Here is an 18,673-nt window from a genome sequence, read left to right on the forward strand (position 1 = left end):
AGGTATTTCCAGGTCCGATACCTGGCAAAAGCCTTCTGGTTTTCTGCGTGTTAATGTGCCAGGCAAGCATATACTGCCATCAGGGTGTATTTTATTTTTATATGTTTTGGATCTTGGTTACTCGTATTTGCATACCATGCGGTATCAGGCTCACATTTGCTTTGTTTTGACTGGTAGTGTCTCGTAAGCCGACGTGGGCCGGGCATTTTATGACGCAAGACACTAAAATAAACAAATTTATTTGTTCATTACGGGCCAAAATGGGTACAAATGACCTCAGCCTATGTATAGATTAGCGAACCAAGCAGGAAAACTCTCTCTGTGGTATTCTCTGCTGAAAAGAGCCCTCTCTCTTCCCTGACTGATGGTCTTATCACAGGTTCGCACAAGGCAGACTGGTGCTCTCAGTTATGCTTTACTTATCTCAAGCATCAGCGTGAGGTAGCTATGTGTGCTGAGGGGCATGAATATTTAACAGCTACGTGTGTGTACACGTGATTGTGCGTGTGTGTGTGTGTGCCTATGCATGATCCTTGCAGGGATGTACATTCCCAGCTGCGATGAGGATGGCTACTACAGGAAGCTGCAGTGTGACCAGAGCCGAGGAGAGTGCTGGTGTGTTGACCAGCACGGCGGGGAGATAATGGGCACTCGAGTCCATGGCAACCCTGACTGTGGTAAGAGAGGCAGCAGCTATTATTCACAACCATAAGATAAAAAAAGAAACGCCAGAGCTGTTAGCCCTTTTTTGTACAAGACCTCCTGTTATTGTCCACACACATAAAACGTTTTAAATCCTCCAACTATGAAACGTGTTATCAGGAACAATTTGCGTCTCTCTCGCTTCTCCAGACGAGGTGATGGGTTACTCCGGGGATTTCGGGAGCGGAGTCGGATGGGAGGATGAAGAGGAGAAGGAGGCGGAGGAGAACGGGGAGGAGGCAGAAGAAGAGGAAGAGGGCGAGGCAGATGACGGAGGATATATCTGGTAGGACTGAACCCCCGTGGAGAGCCTAGTCAGAGCTGCTGGCCCAAACTACCGTGACGGCTCTCTCCTAACAGAAAAAAAAAATAAGAAAAGGATTTTTGGCTTGGGCTTGACGAGAGGAGGCATGGAATTGTGTATTGACCTCTATGGATCTATTTTGCCGGACAGGTCCGGTGTTGAGATGACCAGTTTTTTTGTCTTAGATATGTGTATCGCTTCTTTACTTTTCCTGTTTTATGAGCAACCGAGCTTTATGTTTTGCTGTCTTGAAAAGCAGGACCCACTGACCACTGCGTCGTAGGTGTAGTCCAGCAGAGATCCTATCTGTCCAGCCATCTTCTATGCATATAGAGATTTATTTTCCATTGTGAAAAAAAAGTGCTTTGAGTATTAGAGCCACTGTCCCTCTGGAATGACCGCAGATCTGAATTCCTAACAGTTCAATGCAGTGTGGCGATGTGTCCTATACAGATTGTGTATGTTAATCTTGCATATCTGATCAGTGAAGCGAGTTTAGGAAGATTGCAAGGTTTGACACCACCCTCATGATAAAGGTGAATAAATGTACACAAGTTTAGGAACGAATGGATGTTTTACCAGTTAGCGTACAGTGACAGACACAATAAAATATTCAAGTTTTTGGTCGGGTTATTTTAGTTGAAACTCGTAGAATGTATTCTTATTGTCCACAACGACACCCCGAAACTACAAGTAGCCCTCCTTTTTCAGCCGCTAACCAGAACTCACGTCCAGAAATCTTGCCACACAATGTTTTATTCTTAGTATGCTACTTGAAGCTGTATATTTGTGTTTATAAAAATGTGTGCGTTACTTGAAGTTCTGTGTGTATACTTGAATTCTCACCGCATTTTTTTTTCTATGAGTGAATTGTTGCCATGTTTTCATTCATGCTATTGGTAGGCCAGATATTTGGTTGTTTTTAGTATTGCATGTTAGTAAAAAAAAAGAATGTACTTCAAGGCTGAGCACTTTACTATTAAAGGCAATGGGGCCAAGATGTCTTGGATTCTTCTGCTATTTGTCTCTTGCACCCCGCGTGAACACACGTTCTCCAGATTTATGCATTAAGGTCAACTATCCTTGAGTCTTTTCCAACTACTTCACACAGAATAAATTAGCCACCAACGAGAAAATGAGGCTGAGGTGGTGGCTGGTGGAGTACCACCCAGTTGCACACGTTTCCCATGGGTGTTTAACGTTGAATACTTTCAAGTCTTCTATCCATTCATGTGGATGGATGAGGAATCCTACCTTCAGGGTGAATTAAACGTGTGTGAATCTGCAAGATGGCAGCTAAGTGGGTCTGTGTGCTCATGGCGGGAGGTGGCCATAGAATCACCTGCTGCGGTCAGTTGTTTGCATCTTTGAAATCTTGGGATTCGCATCTTCCAAAAAAAATTTTTTTTCCTGAGCCAAGAAACTATTTCAAAAAGAAAATGTTTTAGATCTCTACCTACATGTACGTTACGTACGCTGACCCTTTGAAAACGTTGCATAAACTGTGACTTGAAATATTAATTATCCCAGAATCCTTGGGGGACCTATGCATCTGCCAATGATCTTTTAAGTCTCTGTAACCGAGCGTTTGAGAGACGCTGATCAAACAAACTCGCTACGGTCAATATTATTGCAGTAGTTTTCATATCGGTCAGCGATGGTGCAGTAATTTCTTTTTTTTCATCAATACTATATTGTGGCAATGAAATCTCCAGTGGAATTAAAAATAGCACAGGTTTAATACTACATCGACCACCAACACCCCTATAAGGCTGGTTATGGTAGTTGTTAGTATTTGTTATTTGGTGCTCAGCTGCCACCTCATGCCAAAAAAGCAAATTACATCACATACATGACTGGCTGGCTGCCAGCCGAACAGTAAAATATAGAAATGTTTGCACAGTTACAGCTCATAAGATAAAACTGTTAGTCAATCTTATGACCAAAAAAAAAAAAGGGAGAGTTTAACTCCATAACATCCGGCAGTGGGTATATTGAGGAATCTCCCGCCTGCAATCATTTACACTTGATCTATTATGGCATGCCTGAAACTCATAGCAGATGCTGAGCTAATGTTGTCGCTCTTCTGATGACGAGAGAGAGAAAAAAAATACAACGCAAGGACCTGAATAATGCAGAGGCTCAAAGGGCCACTCGCTGTCCTCGGCATCATACGCTTTACTTAGTGCAAACCCTTTGGAAAAACAAAAGAGTCAAATGAATTGCTGTTTTCCTACAACTGAACTTCCTGAAAACAAAATAAATCACTCGATAAAGTGGAAAGCTCATGGAAAATGAGCATGTCGGCTGAGGTTTAATTTACTGGCATTAAAAAAAAAAAAGACTAGCGGACTCGGGAAAATTACATGAACTGTTTCAGAAAAGCGACAAAATTGAAACCATCCAGTGGATGAACGCAGGCTTCATCACTCTTTTTACATTGCCATTCGAGTTCAAAGCCACTTGCGGGGAGGATTGTTGAAAATATTTATGTAATTTACTTAAATGAATACAGTCTGTAATAAATAACTAACAATCAATGTTACCAGTTCAAGGGCATGAACCGTCCGAACATGTACATTTGTATTTTACATTATTTACAACATCTCAAGAGAAAATGCTGCAGAACACGGGTGAAGGAAAAAGGTGTTCGTGTAAACTTGCATTCATTATAATGGTGAATAGCTTATATTTACGGTTAAGCACTCATTCAGGTAAAATTGTTTATATATGTATCGTCACATCGCAACCATAAACATCCCTGAACATAAGAACAGATTTCTTTTCAAAACAGTACCATAAAAACATACAAGGCAGGAAAATACAAGTAAATTAGATATTACACGCTTCTGCATCCTGCTATACGTTGGCAGATCCCAGCTTCCATATTCATAGTTCTCTTAGTCAGGATGTTTGCTTATCTGGGCTACTGGACACAAGGTACACACTTTAAATGGAAAAAAAACTGAATAGAAGAATAAGTGAATATCCATAACAATAATGGAAAATGAACCTGCATGTCAATGCGCTTATTGTTGCAAGTGCACTCTCGTATCTTTCCAGATAGTCAAAAAGTCCACATCTCTTAGCATTCCAGGCCTACGACAGCTGGACACGGACAGCCTAAACACCAATCCCATATTTGTTATCAATTATGTTACAGCAAATTTGCAAACATATAATGAACAATCGACTCTAAACATGCCGATGAAATGCAGTACAGTTCCCTTCTTGCTAATAATGACAAATAAATAGATAATGGCGATTCTAGATTTGGTCATTAATATCAATCTTCAGTGTACACCCTGCAAAGATTAGAACAAATATTGCTTCACATGCCTAGCTTATCTGGCCTTCAAAAAAACGAGCTACCATTATTATCTAAAGCCTTGCTGTTTACTGTCGCATCAAGCTGGGCTAAATAATTAATTCAATTAAGTTGGTAACAAACACCACGGCTGATAAAAAAAGTGCGTTGTCCCTCAGAAGCCAACATGGGGAATTCATGAATAGATGAGCAAATAAAAACAGCCTTTGTGCTGCCAGCGCTGCTTTATGTTGGATGTATGACAGAAGTTGTTAGAACGACAAACAGATTTCTATAAACGGGGTCAGAACCCTGTTCCCTCCACTTCTGCTGAATGTAGTGGGGAATTAAGATCGTGTCTGGCACAACACGAGACTGTCGTTCCACTTTATTGCTTCCTGATATTTTGAGGGTATTTCTGTCCCCATGTGGGAAGATGCCCATAGAAGGCAGTGCAATACCTGCCGCAGTAGTTTGCGGTTTTATTCTGTGGACCCACAGCTTCAAAATGTTTCTCTTTGTAGCCAAACAAGCATTTTAAGTAGTAAACCTCAGCTGTTTTTATATAGCTACTGCTCCACTCGTTTTCAAATCAGCCTAGTTTACACTGCCCAGGCTAATGCTTTAAAAATACAAGTTGTATCTTAAAATGCTTATTTCCACTGGGGGGGGGGGGGGTTGTGTGTAAAGGCTACATTACAGTAATAATGTAGCCAAATAAATTAATATAAATATGCTAGAGCAATAATTAATCCCAACATAACATTAGTGTAACTATTGTAGCCATAAATTCTATACTTAACATTCTCAAGGTCCAAAACAACAAAGAAATTGGAGAATAATCCAATTATATTTGGTGCAAACAAGCATATATCTTCTTAGTGTTCTTTATCTGAATGTATGAAAGCTCTTTGGGCCAAATGTTTAAATGAACCCACACTACAGAGCATTTCTCTTCTGGTCATCACCAAAAGATAAAGAAATGTTGGTGTGAAGTAGGCTCTTATCTTTACTTTTATGTGCAGTTCGTGCTATCTTTTACTCTTTTTTGGCTGACTGCGGGATTTGAAATTATTTTCGGCTCCGCTGTCCTCAGGGAAGATGTCTTTTGTTGAAGTACACGCTCTTCTCAAAAATCTCAAAGTCATTAGTGAAGATTGCATACATCTTTGGCTGAGTGCTCTGAAGTCAATGGCTGCATCATCAGATAAAATTAGCTACCTAAAATTAATCCACTGTATCAATTTACTTCTCATGAGGATTAATGTGTCAAATTGATCGTTCTAAAATCGAATCTCAACCATCCTGAGATGATGTACGACGGCCATTAGACTGCCGCTATAATCATCATTGGTCCTTAATTTTCAACACTCATTTGCTAATAGATTGCAACTTAGGGTACTTGCTCTACTTGCAAAAAATCATTCAGCTCTTTTGGGAATTTATCTATGTTTCTGCATAAAATATACTTTCACCAATGTCTATCACGATCAGGTGTGATTTAACATATCAAATATACTATAATTAACCATATGCACAAGAAATACAACTCAGTGGATTGACTAATGTTAGGGTAATAACATACTAAAGGCAGTGCATCATGTACCGCTTCCTAAAATTTGCATAGAAACCTTTAACATCAAACTAAGTACTAGAATGTAACATGACGAAAGGACATGATCCCTGAAGGACATGATTTCGAATATGGACTGCACAACACCAACTGTGGCTTTCATGGCTTTCCATGGGTGACTGCACACAGCACTGATTCTTTGTGAAGAATTCTCTCACAGCTAAAGCTCACTTGATAGGGGAACAATCCCTCCACATGTTAGTCAATGTACTGCGACAGCCATCGGAATCCTTCCCCATAGCCTTGCTTTTTCAATACGCTGCACATGAAGACTTCCAGTGGCCTGACGTTCTGTTCCTTCAGGGAGACGTTGCCCTGTGGGGTGGACAACATGGACAGTGAGCAGTGATTAGCATGGTAAAAATGAGGATGGAGAGGGTCCTTCTCAAATGGATTTTAAAGCTTAAATTTCAGATGTTTCTTTTCATTTGTCCTTGGTGCTTAAGTGTCAAGATTGTGTCACTGCTCATTTGTCATTTTTAAGTGGTTTAAATGTTTTTGTTCTCGGACCTCTCTTGAAAAAGATATCTCAATCCCAAATGAGACTACCAAATTAAATAAAGAATATGAATTATTGAATGCATGAATGAATAAATGAATGAATGAAAAAATTAGATTCAGGTATTAACTAGAAGAATACACTCAGTAGAGTGCAGATCTCTGCCAGCCATGTATCCCCTTCTCCGGTGCTAGCACTTCGCGACAAACCACCCATTTTTCACCTACAGGGAGATGGGAAAATACGGAGGCACTGCCTGCAAATCTCCCCTTCTCCGGTGCACAGACGTAAGTGAAAAACCAGCTAAGGAGTTAGGACTCAATTGTGGTATAAAACAGGTTTTTTGAAGGTTTTGAGTCACCGCAACCAAGAGGTCCTTGATCATACAGCCATAACTGTGCACAAAAACTATTAGGCTGACAGGCCCAGTAGTATGCGAGATTAGCAGCAGACAGATACATGCACACCCGGACAGCAAAAGCAGCATTTTTCCTGCCATTACAAGACTTTTGTGCAGCATCTAAGTCAACTGAACGGGAAACATGGGGAAAAAAAGTTGTTAACATGCAGCGCTCAAGCTAAAAATATCTACCTAATAAAAACATTTTGCCTGTCAGTCTGTGTGTGCTCAGCCTTTTTAACAGACCCTCACATGAGTGTGACCAAGTCTAATATGAACTTGCACTTTCCAAAAAGAAAAGGTTTGCTATGCAACCATTTTGGTCTAACCCTTACCCTGGGAAAATAAAGATAGAGGTTATATTATTTTTGGTTCATCCAGTCCCTGAAAGTTGAATCAGTTCATTTGGACACGTGGTTTAGAAAAATTAAACCTTGTGTCCTGGTGAACTGATTCTTTCTGGGATTTCCGTACCTGGATTATTGAGCATGCATCAAGGTTCATCCAGTGTTCCTCCAGTTGTCCTGTGCTGAGATCAACAGTGATATATGGTATGATCGACTTCTCATTCACTTTCAAGACTCATACCCGAATACATGTTTTGACACTTTTGCTGCTGAGTGATAGCTAGCTGCATAAAAACATGGCGCTGGAACATGGGCATGTCGACCCCCATCCCAACCCTTAACCCTAACCTTAACCACCCTGACAACTGGTTCAGATGACATGTTGCTGAAATTAGTTTTTGACTTGAGGGAGGATTGTAAGCCTCCAATTGGCCAAATTAAAAAATGATTGACAGTTACCCTGCCCATTCAAAGTAGTTTCCCTGCCCGCCCTCTCAAAGTCTGCAGTCTGCAGACATCAACTTGTTGCTGCCCGATCAACCATAGATGTAAGTCACGCATGCCCACAGTTGGCTTAGATCAGGCAGCAGTGATAGAGAGCAGCGATGGTCAAGCAAGCTAGAGACTGAATGAAATGAAGGAGCAGCGATAGCGAGAACAAATGTTTTTCAAAGGTGTTGAATCATAGCAAGTATGAGAGGTTCTTCATCATACAGTCATAACTGTGCACAAAAAATAAAAAATTAGGCTGATAGGCCCAGTAGTTTGCGAGATTAGCCGCGGACAGATACACACCCGGGTGACCAAACGCGTAATCCCCTCCCAGGCTACCACCTGGCAGGGATAACATCGAAAAGCTGTTACTAACATTCAAGCATAATCTTATACATGTTTGTACACAGAATATATTTCATTCTTGAGATTTGTGAGATGATGTCAATGACACGCTTACCTTTCCAGTGACCTGGCCATCAAGAGCTAATGCTCCTCTCAGTCCTCCTTCACTAATAGCCTCTGGCCGGTCAATTTTATTGCCCAAAACCAGCACAGGGACATTAACAATGGTCTCATCTGCAAGGAGAGCCTAAAACAGGATGAAAGGGTGTTGGAGGCAGAAAATAGTCTTTTAACGTAAGTAAAATTTGTTAAATTACAGCTTTATTACATGACAACTGACCCGTTATCATTCAATGCACACGCCTAAGCAAGACTGAGAAATTGTATTCAAAGGTAATGTTGGTTTTGAGGAAGGAATTTTCATCTTACATCAAGTTCGGTCTTAGATTCTGTGAGTCTGTCGTGATCAGCGCAGTCTACAAGAAAGACAACTCCATTGACAGCTGGCAGGTAGTTCCTCCAAACTCTTCTTGCTATGAAAATTATAAAACAGTTACTAATGATTATGTAATAAAATACAGTACGATACTGACTATTACATTATTTGGCTTACATCTGCAGAATATTTAAACCAATATGCCACGCCCTGGTAACTGTTCTGAAATGAGTTAAGCTCAGCTTTGCTAAAACGTCTGGGTCAACATCAGACAAACCATTCATTTCTCCAAGACTGCTCTATTTGGAGGTGATGATACTTAGAAAAGCAGTATCTAGTGTGCATTTTCACATGACGTCAATTATTTGGAGTTCATTGGAATTTGATGCCTCACAAAAGCCTGTTGTGACAGGAGAAAGTGTATCCAATGGGTACACTTTGTGATCATGTAAGACAGTATGTCTCAGGAGGCAAACAAACTGACATTCCTAACATTTGACATGACAGAATGGTCTCACCTTGTACATGTCCTCCCAAGTCAAATGTGGTAAATGTCATTCCAGCGATTGTCAGCTCTTCAGAAGCTTTTCAGAAAACAAAGATACATTTTAGGACAGCGACCGACAGAACAACCCCTTTGAGAGCACCAGCCAAACAGGGCTTAAAACTCACTGATAAGAAACAAGTAGAACTTACTGAATCATCACAGCTATGATTTGCACAACAGCTTTCCTAAACCCACATCAACAATCGTATACACTAGTATTTGGGGATCCTTACTTGGATGCAGCGTGGGCACATGCTGTCCAAGTCTGTCGTCTTTCAACATGTGTAGGAGGGTTGTTTTTCCAGCATTGTCAAGCCCCAAAAATACAAGCTTCCCACTCTTCTTGTAAAGTCCTGAATGAAATATTTCGCAAAGCAATCAGAGGTGATCTCGAATATTAGTGGTGACCAAAATCAGTTGATTCCTCCTACTGAAACCATCTGGATAACGCTTACCTAAGAACTGTAAAACGCCACTAAATCCCCGGTAGATCCAATCAAATAAGAATGACATTTCGGTGGTCTTGGCCTAGAAAAGATGTGGATCAAACAAGAGGTTACAGATGGACGAAAAGGTGAAATCTACCCAGGGCTCGGATATAAATTATCCCCCCCCCCCCTGCGCAGGTATTAGATAAAACTCGTCTTGTAAACGAAGGTTAACGTTACTAACCTGACTTAGCTAAGATGACCACTCACAACAAATAAACCACACACAACTTGCAATGAGCATGGCTGGCGTTGTAGCATCGTTATCTCGCTACCTGACCTAGCAAAGTAACCTAAATCACACACACAGGAGGAGCACTGGGCATGGCGGACAGACAGGCTAGCATTAACGCTAACTCGGATAACCGTATTAGCTAGCAGGCTAGCTTAACCCCTGACAGTTATCTCACTTGTGCTCTCGTTCCGGACAGGGTCACTTGTTGTGGACTAACATGAATGTTAAATTATGACCCCTCAGGCGTGCAAGATCCCCCCCAATATTGGATTCGACGTCGCTGTCAAACGCGAACTTACCTGGACGGCACAGACCGAGCCGACGGCGAGCTAACGGTGGTATCGATGGGAACCAGCGGACCGTCCTATTGGTCTTCGGCTGACCCGTGGCCAATCAGAGGCTCCGCCACCAGGCACAGCAGCGGCCCTGTGAACCACGCTCACTATTAAATGAATAAATGAATAAATAAATGAATAAATAAATAAATAAATAAATATATATATATATATATATATATATATATATATATATATATATTTATATATATAACTTTGTTAAAAGAAACGCGCAACAGCAGGGAAAAGTGCTTAACAAATAAGGAGCAAAATAATGCAGTGAGTCAAGTAAATGCTTTATGAGACAGTACAAGCCTGTTTCATGCCATGAGCAATCATCAGCTTGCTCATGGCATGAAACAGGCTTGTACTGTCTCATAAAGCATTTACTTGACTCACTGCATTATATATTTATTTATATATTTTTTATCAAGGTTTGATTCATACAGAATAGGAGGAGGGGTTGAACTTCTACGGACAAGGAGGGGTTGAACTACTACTTCTTCTTCTTCTTCTTCTTATTCTTATTCTTATTATTCTTATTATTATGGCCCTGTGGTGGACTGGCTGTCTGTCCAGGGTGTCTCCCCACCTGCCGCCCAATGACTGCTGGGATAGACTCCAGCATCCCTGCGACGCTGACAGCAGGGGATGGATGGATATTTATCATGTTTATTTAAATATGTATGTATAAGAAACACTCAACGGTAGGGAAAGTGGTCAACAAATAAGGAGCAAAATAATCCAGTTAGTCAAGAATTTACTTGACTAACTGGATTATATATATGCATTATATTTATCACGCTTATTTATCATCACTATTAAAACTAAGAACAGATCCCTTAAAATATTTGTATTGACACGAGCTGTTTTTGCTTTTTTATGTGTTTTATATCATTAGTAAATTAGTATAATGCAGTAGTGCAATAGCATGTTATAGCATGGGATAGAATCAGTCTTGTATGTTAATATTAATATGTCAGTAGTATAGTCAAGTCAATTTTATTTGCATACCCCAATATCAAAAATTACAAGTGTATAAGTTAGTATATTAGTATAATTTATTTGTATCAGTATAATTTACATATGATATTCTAATCATGAGTGCAATTTCTTAGCATGATATATATTATATATTCATATCTTGCTTATCTGCTTCAGACTTTTTCTTTCTTTTTCTGTACCTTACATATAGCTAGGCTATTATTTTATTTTAAGTGTAAGTCTATGATGTGGAACAATACAATAAATACAACAAATTTGACACAAGCCAATAAGTGAGTTTGTATTACTTTATTGTCATTTTCGTATAGATTTCAGATTAAATCATTCAAGAGCATAAATTGTTAAAAAAAAAAAATTCTATTATTATCTGACTTTCAGAAGGCGCCATAATCACATCTGAGCAATTTGAACATTGGTAGTATCAAATATTTTAATAGCTTACATGGGGGGGGGGGGTGGAGTTGAATACAACAAAAATATTCCCCCAAAAAAAAAAAAGCCGGTGGAGTTGAATACAACAAAAATATTCCCCCCAAAAAAAAAAGCCAGTTTCAGCTGCAGTTGAAGTGCATTGAATCACGATGTATCCCAGTCTGAATCCAAATCCGAGTCCCAGACTTCATGTCTTTCTCCAGGGTTGGTTTACTTCTCATAGTAGAACCATTTATCAACTAAAAAACAGATCCGAAAAATAGAGTTTAATAAGAAACACTGGAAATTTTATTTCTGTACAATGAACACTTGTTAAAAAATATTTGCAAGCAGCTGCAAAAATCAACAAATAAAAATGCACACTAAGTACTGTTTACACACGCACGCACGCAGACACACACACACACACACACAGTCACACACACAGTCACACCCACTCACACACAGGCGGACCTGAACTTGGAAGGGAATCTTCGGCTCCAAAAGCACACGCCTGGAAAAGACGGTCAAATCATTAATTGGTTTTACTCTCTTTTATTGACTTCACATATATATTTTCTGACTCATAAAAAAAACAGATTTATTGATAAATGCATGTGTATAGCTCGTAGATAGGAACCTTTAGCTTTAGCTGTGGACTCAGTTCTTACATCTTATGGGTTTTTTTCTTTTTCTTTTCTTTACATTTGTAAAACCCTGACTCTGAGCACAAAGCCCAGATAACCTTGTAAAGCTGGGTTGGTTTGGCTGAAGAGAAGTGAGAAAGATACAGCCTCCCACCCCCCCCCCCAAACACACACACACTTTTTAAAAAAAAAATTTGACAACGCTTCACCAGACTTTTCATTCTTCCTAAGGGCCTGTTGCTTCGTCACATCAGTCACTATGCTGTTGTGTTGAGTCTGTACATGGTCATGAAGCAAAGCATCCTCACGGATGTTGAAGCTACCTACTGGTGCAACAAACAAACATGATGTGAACTCACAGCATCAACGACGGCTTTGGCATCGGCACTGGAGCAGCAGGTTGGGCTTTGCGAGACGGAGGTGTTCATGCTGATACCGGTGATTGATAAGGGAATAAAACAAAGAAAAGCATTTCAAAAAACAAATATTTAGCCAATTTTAACCCCCACCCCACCGCCGTCCCACCCAAAAAGCAAAACAAAAAAAACCCTCTGAGAGTCAGAAGAAGACATCTGGCTGCAACATCTCCCCTTTTATTGCTCATGTAAGTGGTGTCTGGGGAAAGTATGATCTAATCTCTTCTTTTGCGAGGTTTTTTTATTTTTTGGGAATATACAGTCCATAAGTTTTACACAGAGCAAAGTCACCCAGCAGACTCCAAACTCTCCTTCAGCTATTCTCTAAGTTTTACTTCAGGAGCAAGAGAAAGCAGATGCTGGATCAATGTAAAACATGATAAATGTCATCTGCCACTGTTTGCTGTTTGCAAAGTTGGATAAGAGATGTCTTGGTGCATGCTCAATAGTCCAGGTAAGGAAATCACAGAAAGGTGAATCGGTTCATCCGCACACAACGTTTAGTGGGAGAAACGTTTCATCGCTCATCCAGTTGAGGCGGAAGAGGTCACTTGGACGAGTGATGAAACGTTTCTCCCACTTGAACGCTGTGTCCAGATGAACTGATTCAACTTTCTGGGGCTGGATAAGAGATGTATTTGTAAGAACAATCTGCTCACCAGCTTAGCTCACCAGAATCCGTCTTCTTAGAAATCAGTGCTTTCCAAAACTCATGGGTACTCTTGACTGTTGCGATGGCAAAGTCCTAGAAAAGACAATCTGGATTATCAATAGTGTCAGGAATGTTGGCATATAGATTTTAAGTGACAATTTGGAGAAGAAGAAAAAAAAAGCTTTTTATACACGTTTTTACTTATTTCTCATCTGACAAAAAGTGTTTTCATCATATGAATAAATGACCATGACTGTTTTTTAAACCATTGTTGACGTGGCTGTGGATGTGTCACATGTGCCTCTGCTGAAAGTGTGTGTTGTCAGTCATATAGACTCTTCCATGTGACATCACGTAGTGACAGCTTATTGATAAGCCAATATCTTTCGTTTAGCCATCTTGGGTGGCACGGTGGCCCAATGGTTAGCGCTGCTGCCTCACAGCAAGATGGTCCTGGGTTCCAACCCCGGCGTTGTCCAACCTTGGGGGTCATCCCAGGTCGTCCTCTGTGTGGAGTTTGTATGTGTTCCCCGTGTCTGTGGTGGGTTTTCTCCGGGTGCTCTGGTTTCCCCCACCGTCAAAAAGACATGCATGTCAGGGTTAATACTCCTGCCTCTGCCCCTGACCGAGGCAGTGGGGAAAGAACTGGAGTTGGTCCCCGGACACTGCACAGCAACTGCCCACTGCTCCTAGCTACACAGCTAGGATGAGCTAAATGCAGAGAGGAATTTCCCCACGGGGATTAATATAGTAAAAAAAAAAAAATCTTCTCATGTTTGCATGCATGCTGTAACTCAAACAGTGAGAGCATGCACCAATATCATGTTTCGTAGAGTACAAAGGAAGTTTTAAAAAATTGCACATAGTGTATTTTGTGATTTCTGCATCCCGGTATTACTTTGGCCGGTGCTGATCAAATTTGCACACACTGACACGTTTAAATTTCATCTCGATTAAAGATGCACCGACTACGTCATGCTTAAAGTTACGTTAGTGGCAGAATATGCTCTTATTCTTGGATCGTTTACCCTGTCCTTGAACTCTCCGTTGAATGCAAACTGGTTTTCAGGTTTTCCATCCGGGACTTTATATCTCTTGAACCAATCGAATGTCGCCTCCAGGTAGCCCGGCTTAAGTTTTCTTACATCATCAATATCTGAGTTAATGAACAAAAGAGAGCGAGAGAGAGAGAAAAAAAAACTTGGATCTTGGCACAAACTGTGTTATAATTAATGGCTTGCTGAGGAGAGTTAAGCAGTTTGCAGAGTCAGGCGCCCTCGTACTGTTAAAGGCGCCGGCCTCAGGATCCTCCATATTGATCACAATGACCTTCCAATCTGTTTCACCTTCATCAATCAGAGCCAAGGTTCCTAAAACTTTCACCTTGATGACCTCTCCTCGGGAGCACACCTGAAAATTGGGGAAATATTGCTGAAGCAAAAGAAGGAACGGCTGATCTGAGTCCTTTCTATGCAAAACTTTTACGACGTTAGACCGGCACCTTGTTTCCTATGTCACATATGTCAATGGGGTCATTGTCACCGCAGCATCCTGTGTCACTATCCTTGTGCCCCGGGTCTTCCCATGTCTGCCAATAGGGTAAAATACATGTGTATATGATGATCGACTGCAATGCAGGGTTTCATATCATTTTAGCAGCAGGTGGAAAAGAACGTACCTGTGGGATCGCGCCGTAATTCCAGATATATCCTTTGTGAGGGAACACATTAGCGACATACCGAAGGTTTCCCTGCTTCACATCTTGTTTCAGTGGATTCATAGGATCTTTGGTAGCAATCTGACAAACACAATATTCAGAGGAGGGAAAAAAGATAATAAAGAAGAAAAGACTATGACAGCAGGAGTGAAACCTGGACAGAAGGATGGTAAAACATAAGCAATACGATGACACTTAGCCAATGAACACTAGCATCATCATACAGTGTGTATGAAATTATGACAATACACAACAGTTCAATGATGGGTATGTCACATATGAGCATGACAACTTCACAAGCCAATATTATATACTTTCATGTGTAATTCAAACAGTAATGTTCTCTATAACCTTATTTCAATCTGATATAAGGGAGATCTCTGCCACATTACCCAAAATGTTACTCCATCATGGGTGAATTTGATGTAATCACATCTACAAATATGGTTTGTAATATCATATCACAGACAGACACACACAGACACACACAGACACACACACACACACACACACACACACACACACACACACACACACACACACACACAACTGAATCTAATATATCTGCGATATCATGAAGGCATCTGTGTTATTTCTTGTTATTAAAACCTCACATTATCTACATATACAGTATGGACTAAATAATAAGATCCGGGCTGGGTGCTGGGGGTAAATATATATTCTGGATATACCTCCATTTTTGCATTAGTCCATCTTGGAATCTCCACCACAGCGTGAAATATATTCTAGAAAATATCAGAAAGATCCCTTTGTTATTCCCAAAATGTATTCTTTTTTTCCTGTATAACCAAATTTTCCGAAAGTCTTGTTTTGTTAAAGCAAGTCAAACTTGAATAAATCCTCCAGGAGCAATGTGGTGCATAATGCTCACCTCTGCCTCATTAGCGTAGATGGGTATGTCATGGAAAGGAGAGATATACTTCCCATCAGCGTTTTCTGTGAAAGGAAAAATACTTTCAAAGTCCAGTGCAGGCAAACAAAGATTTAAGAATGAAAGCAACTGCATCTAATTTATACTCTACATAATTGTGCACAATAGGCAACTTTTAAGAGCTGTGCGATATTGACAACTTGATTTATGGCACTACCATAAGCCAGGTTGTCAATATTGGCATTGCTCCGACACCAGAACGGTCACAGTGAGCACAGCTTAGCCAAGGAATATGTCTTGTGAACTGAGATCCATGTTCATCTGAAGATAGCCTTACTGAAAAACACTCTGTAATCGTGGGTATTTGGCTTCCCCCTCTCCTCGATGGTGAAGCTCATGTCCGTTGAAGATGTCCAACCTCCCCGCTGGAGTGTGTGACTTGAATGAGGAGGGGTGTGAGCTCCTCCTGACGGGCACCACTAAGGCCGACTGAGAGCGAGAAGTACGCATGCGCATCCATTAAACCCCCGGGCAGGCTTACAACCATTGATGCTGACCTATGTGTGACAAAATCGGTGGCAAACAGGGGGAACAAAGGTCAAAGGTCAGCGCTGCCTTAAACTTCCTTGTGTTTCCTTCCCTTAAAAGTATGCCTACCGAATGATAATCACACCAAATACAAGCAAGTATGGAATATAGCCAGCAGCTCCTATGATTCAGAGTAATTAAAGTTTTAAGAGAGCTGAGATTGCTCAGAGTTGTGACCGGGAGCCTCGTCTAATCCCTCCTTATTACCTCCTCTGCAGGACGGCCGCTCTAACAAACCATTTGGACGTGAGTCGTCTACCTTGGCATGAGAAGCGTTTTGTTTTCTATTTCCCTCACGTTAAGATGTCTGAATCAAGAGCTCTTTCAGTCAGAACTGCAGACAAAACAGATGGAGCAGGCTGGTGTTAGGCTTAAACCAATTAAAGCACAGGATTAGATGGCATGCTCATGTCGTGACTTTTTGCCTCATTGAGTTTCACTGTAACCATTTGATAATGTTCTTATCACCCTGTTTTTAGCAACGCCGTGTGCAAAAATATATTACCCAGCTCATTTTGCTTTGTAATCGGTTATTATTAACGTGATGGAGTCTGAATTCTGAGGGGGAAAAAGTATTTATAACAGCTTTACTGTTATAAATGGGCCAGGTGTACCAGTCATTGCTGTATCTCTACATCTCATTTATTGACTTATAAATCAAATTACTCAATTTAGTTAAATTGATACTTACCCAGCAACATATTGCAGTAAAGATAGTGATGTGCAATGGATGCTCACGATGTGATATCATCATTTGCATTAAAATGATGATTAATTCAAAGGTTGAGAATTCCTACAGCAAAGTATATATGTAAACAGTAACAGTGTTTATAATGGTAAATTATAGGTTGTTGCTTGTGAACAACTTATCATATTTACAGAGAGAGTATGATATTCATAAATCGAATTTCCATACTTGTTAACCTTGTAATACTAATTATTGTAAATATCCTTTAATGCAAATATTGCAAATGGATAGGTTCGGCTTTTTAGAAAAGGGTTTTGTGTGTTTTTCTTTATTATATGTGAAAAAAGACCATAAATAATTTGAGTTTCACCATCAGTTAATGATATGCAAAGGCTTGTTCTTTTAATCGGCAAGCCAACATTCTCCTTTCTTTTTCCGATGCTAATTTCCCACAAAGCTCATACAGCTGGCCTGGCTCACACTCAAGGTGGCATTTGAGGGATTCTTAAAAAATATACAGCTAGCTTCAGATTTTGAGGGTTTTACCAAACATATTTTTCAGTTAGAGATACAAGAAAGATGTCTGGAGGACATGGCACACCGTTCCACGGTGGAGGCTGTGCAATATTCACATATGGCCGTCAGCCATACCAACATGTACACTGGCTCTGCTGAATGATGGAAGCTAAGCAGGTGTGGGCTTGGCTAGTACTTGGATGGGAGACCTCCCGGGAAAATTTGAGTTGCTGCTGGAAGTGGTGTCGGCAAGCCAGTAGGGGGCAGTCTTCCAAAATCCCAGAGCAGTGATGGGGACACTGCTGTGGGAGATGCCGTCCTTCGGATGAGACGTTAAACCGAGGTCCTGACTCACTGTGGTCATGAAAGATCCCATGGCACTTATTGCAAAGAGCAGGGGGTCCCCAGTGTCCTAGCAAAACTACAATTTGGCTCTCCATCTGGCCACCTAATCACCCCCCCCACCCCACCCCATGTAATTCACTCAATAATTCCTCCCTCTCCATCTCAAACTGATGTGTGGTGAGCGTGGTGGTGCAAAATGGCTGCCGTGCATCACCCAGGCGGGTGCCACACATTGGTGGTGGTTGAGGTGAGTTTCCCCCATCACTACGAAGCGCTTTGGGTGTCTAGATAAAGCGCTATATAAATGCAATCCATTGCATAAATATTACTTTAACTCACTGTAAAAATTGAAGCAGATTAAGTCAGAATTATGAGGCCTCTGCTAGCGAGACACACCAAGTGTCGCAAAATGTTGTCAAAAATCATTGATAGACTCCTGCTTTTACCAGCCAGTGGATACTTTATGGTATGTGTCAATACACTCATCACGTCTGACTTTCAAAACTCTGGAGAACGGTTCAGTGACTCCTTAATTTACCCTTGGTTCTTGCTGAATACATAATAAAACAGGAACCAACACAAAGGCAAATTAGATTTGTGAAAAACAAATGTTAGACTATTGCATCCTGTGAGCCTCAGTTTCATCTAGTGGCATACGCATGGATGCATACAGCCTTTAACAAATTCATCATAAAGTAAGAGGAACATTTACACGAGCTGATGGAC

At 40.7% G+C, this 18,673-nt stretch overlaps 3 protein-coding genes across 3 annotated transcripts in view; 1 reads left to right on the plus strand and 2 right to left on the minus strand.

The window, feature by feature from the left end:
• Positions 1-1,977, plus strand: part of LOC130127738 (testican-2-like) — a 35,393-nt gene extending 33,416 nt beyond the window's left edge. The window contains exons 10-11 of the mRNA XM_056297460.1: positions 540-677; positions 853-1,977. Of these exons, the coding sequence (XP_056153435.1) occupies positions 540-677; positions 853-992 (278 nt within the window). The 3' untranslated portion in view covers positions 993-1,977. The remainder of the gene's footprint in view (positions 1-539; positions 678-852) is intronic.
• Positions 1,978-3,389: 1,412 nt separating this feature from the next.
• sar1aa (secretion associated, Ras related GTPase 1Aa) lies at positions 3,390-9,937 on the minus strand. The gene is made up of 7 exons (XM_056297374.1): positions 9,911-9,937; positions 9,468-9,540; positions 9,246-9,365; positions 8,984-9,049; positions 8,459-8,562; positions 8,145-8,276; positions 3,390-6,261 (listed from the first exon to the last, which is right to left on the minus strand). Exons 2-7 carry the CDS (start codon positions 9,523-9,525, stop codon positions 6,145-6,147), a joined length of 597 nt encoding a protein of 198 aa, XP_056153349.1. The 5' UTR covers positions 9,526-9,540; positions 9,911-9,937; the 3' UTR covers positions 3,390-6,144.
• Positions 9,938-11,717: 1,780 nt separating this feature from the next.
• On the minus strand, positions 11,718-16,208 carry ppa1a (inorganic pyrophosphatase 1a). Its single transcript, XM_056297470.1, has 11 exons — positions 16,148-16,208; positions 15,811-15,875; positions 15,611-15,664; positions 14,880-14,999; positions 14,703-14,789; positions 14,485-14,611; positions 14,230-14,357; positions 13,209-13,294; positions 12,493-12,562; positions 11,961-12,000; positions 11,718-11,746 (listed from the first exon to the last, which is right to left on the minus strand). Exons 1-11 carry the CDS (start codon positions 16,206-16,208, stop codon positions 11,718-11,720), a joined length of 867 nt encoding a protein of 288 aa, XP_056153445.1.
• Between the last annotated feature and the right edge of the window lie 2,465 nt (positions 16,209-18,673).

The sequence above is a fragment of the Lampris incognitus genome, chromosome 17, assembly GCF_029633865.1.
Source record: "Lampris incognitus isolate fLamInc1 chromosome 17, fLamInc1.hap2, whole genome shotgun sequence".
Lineage (NCBI taxonomy): Eukaryota > Metazoa > Chordata > Actinopteri > Lampriformes > Lampridae > Lampris > Lampris incognitus.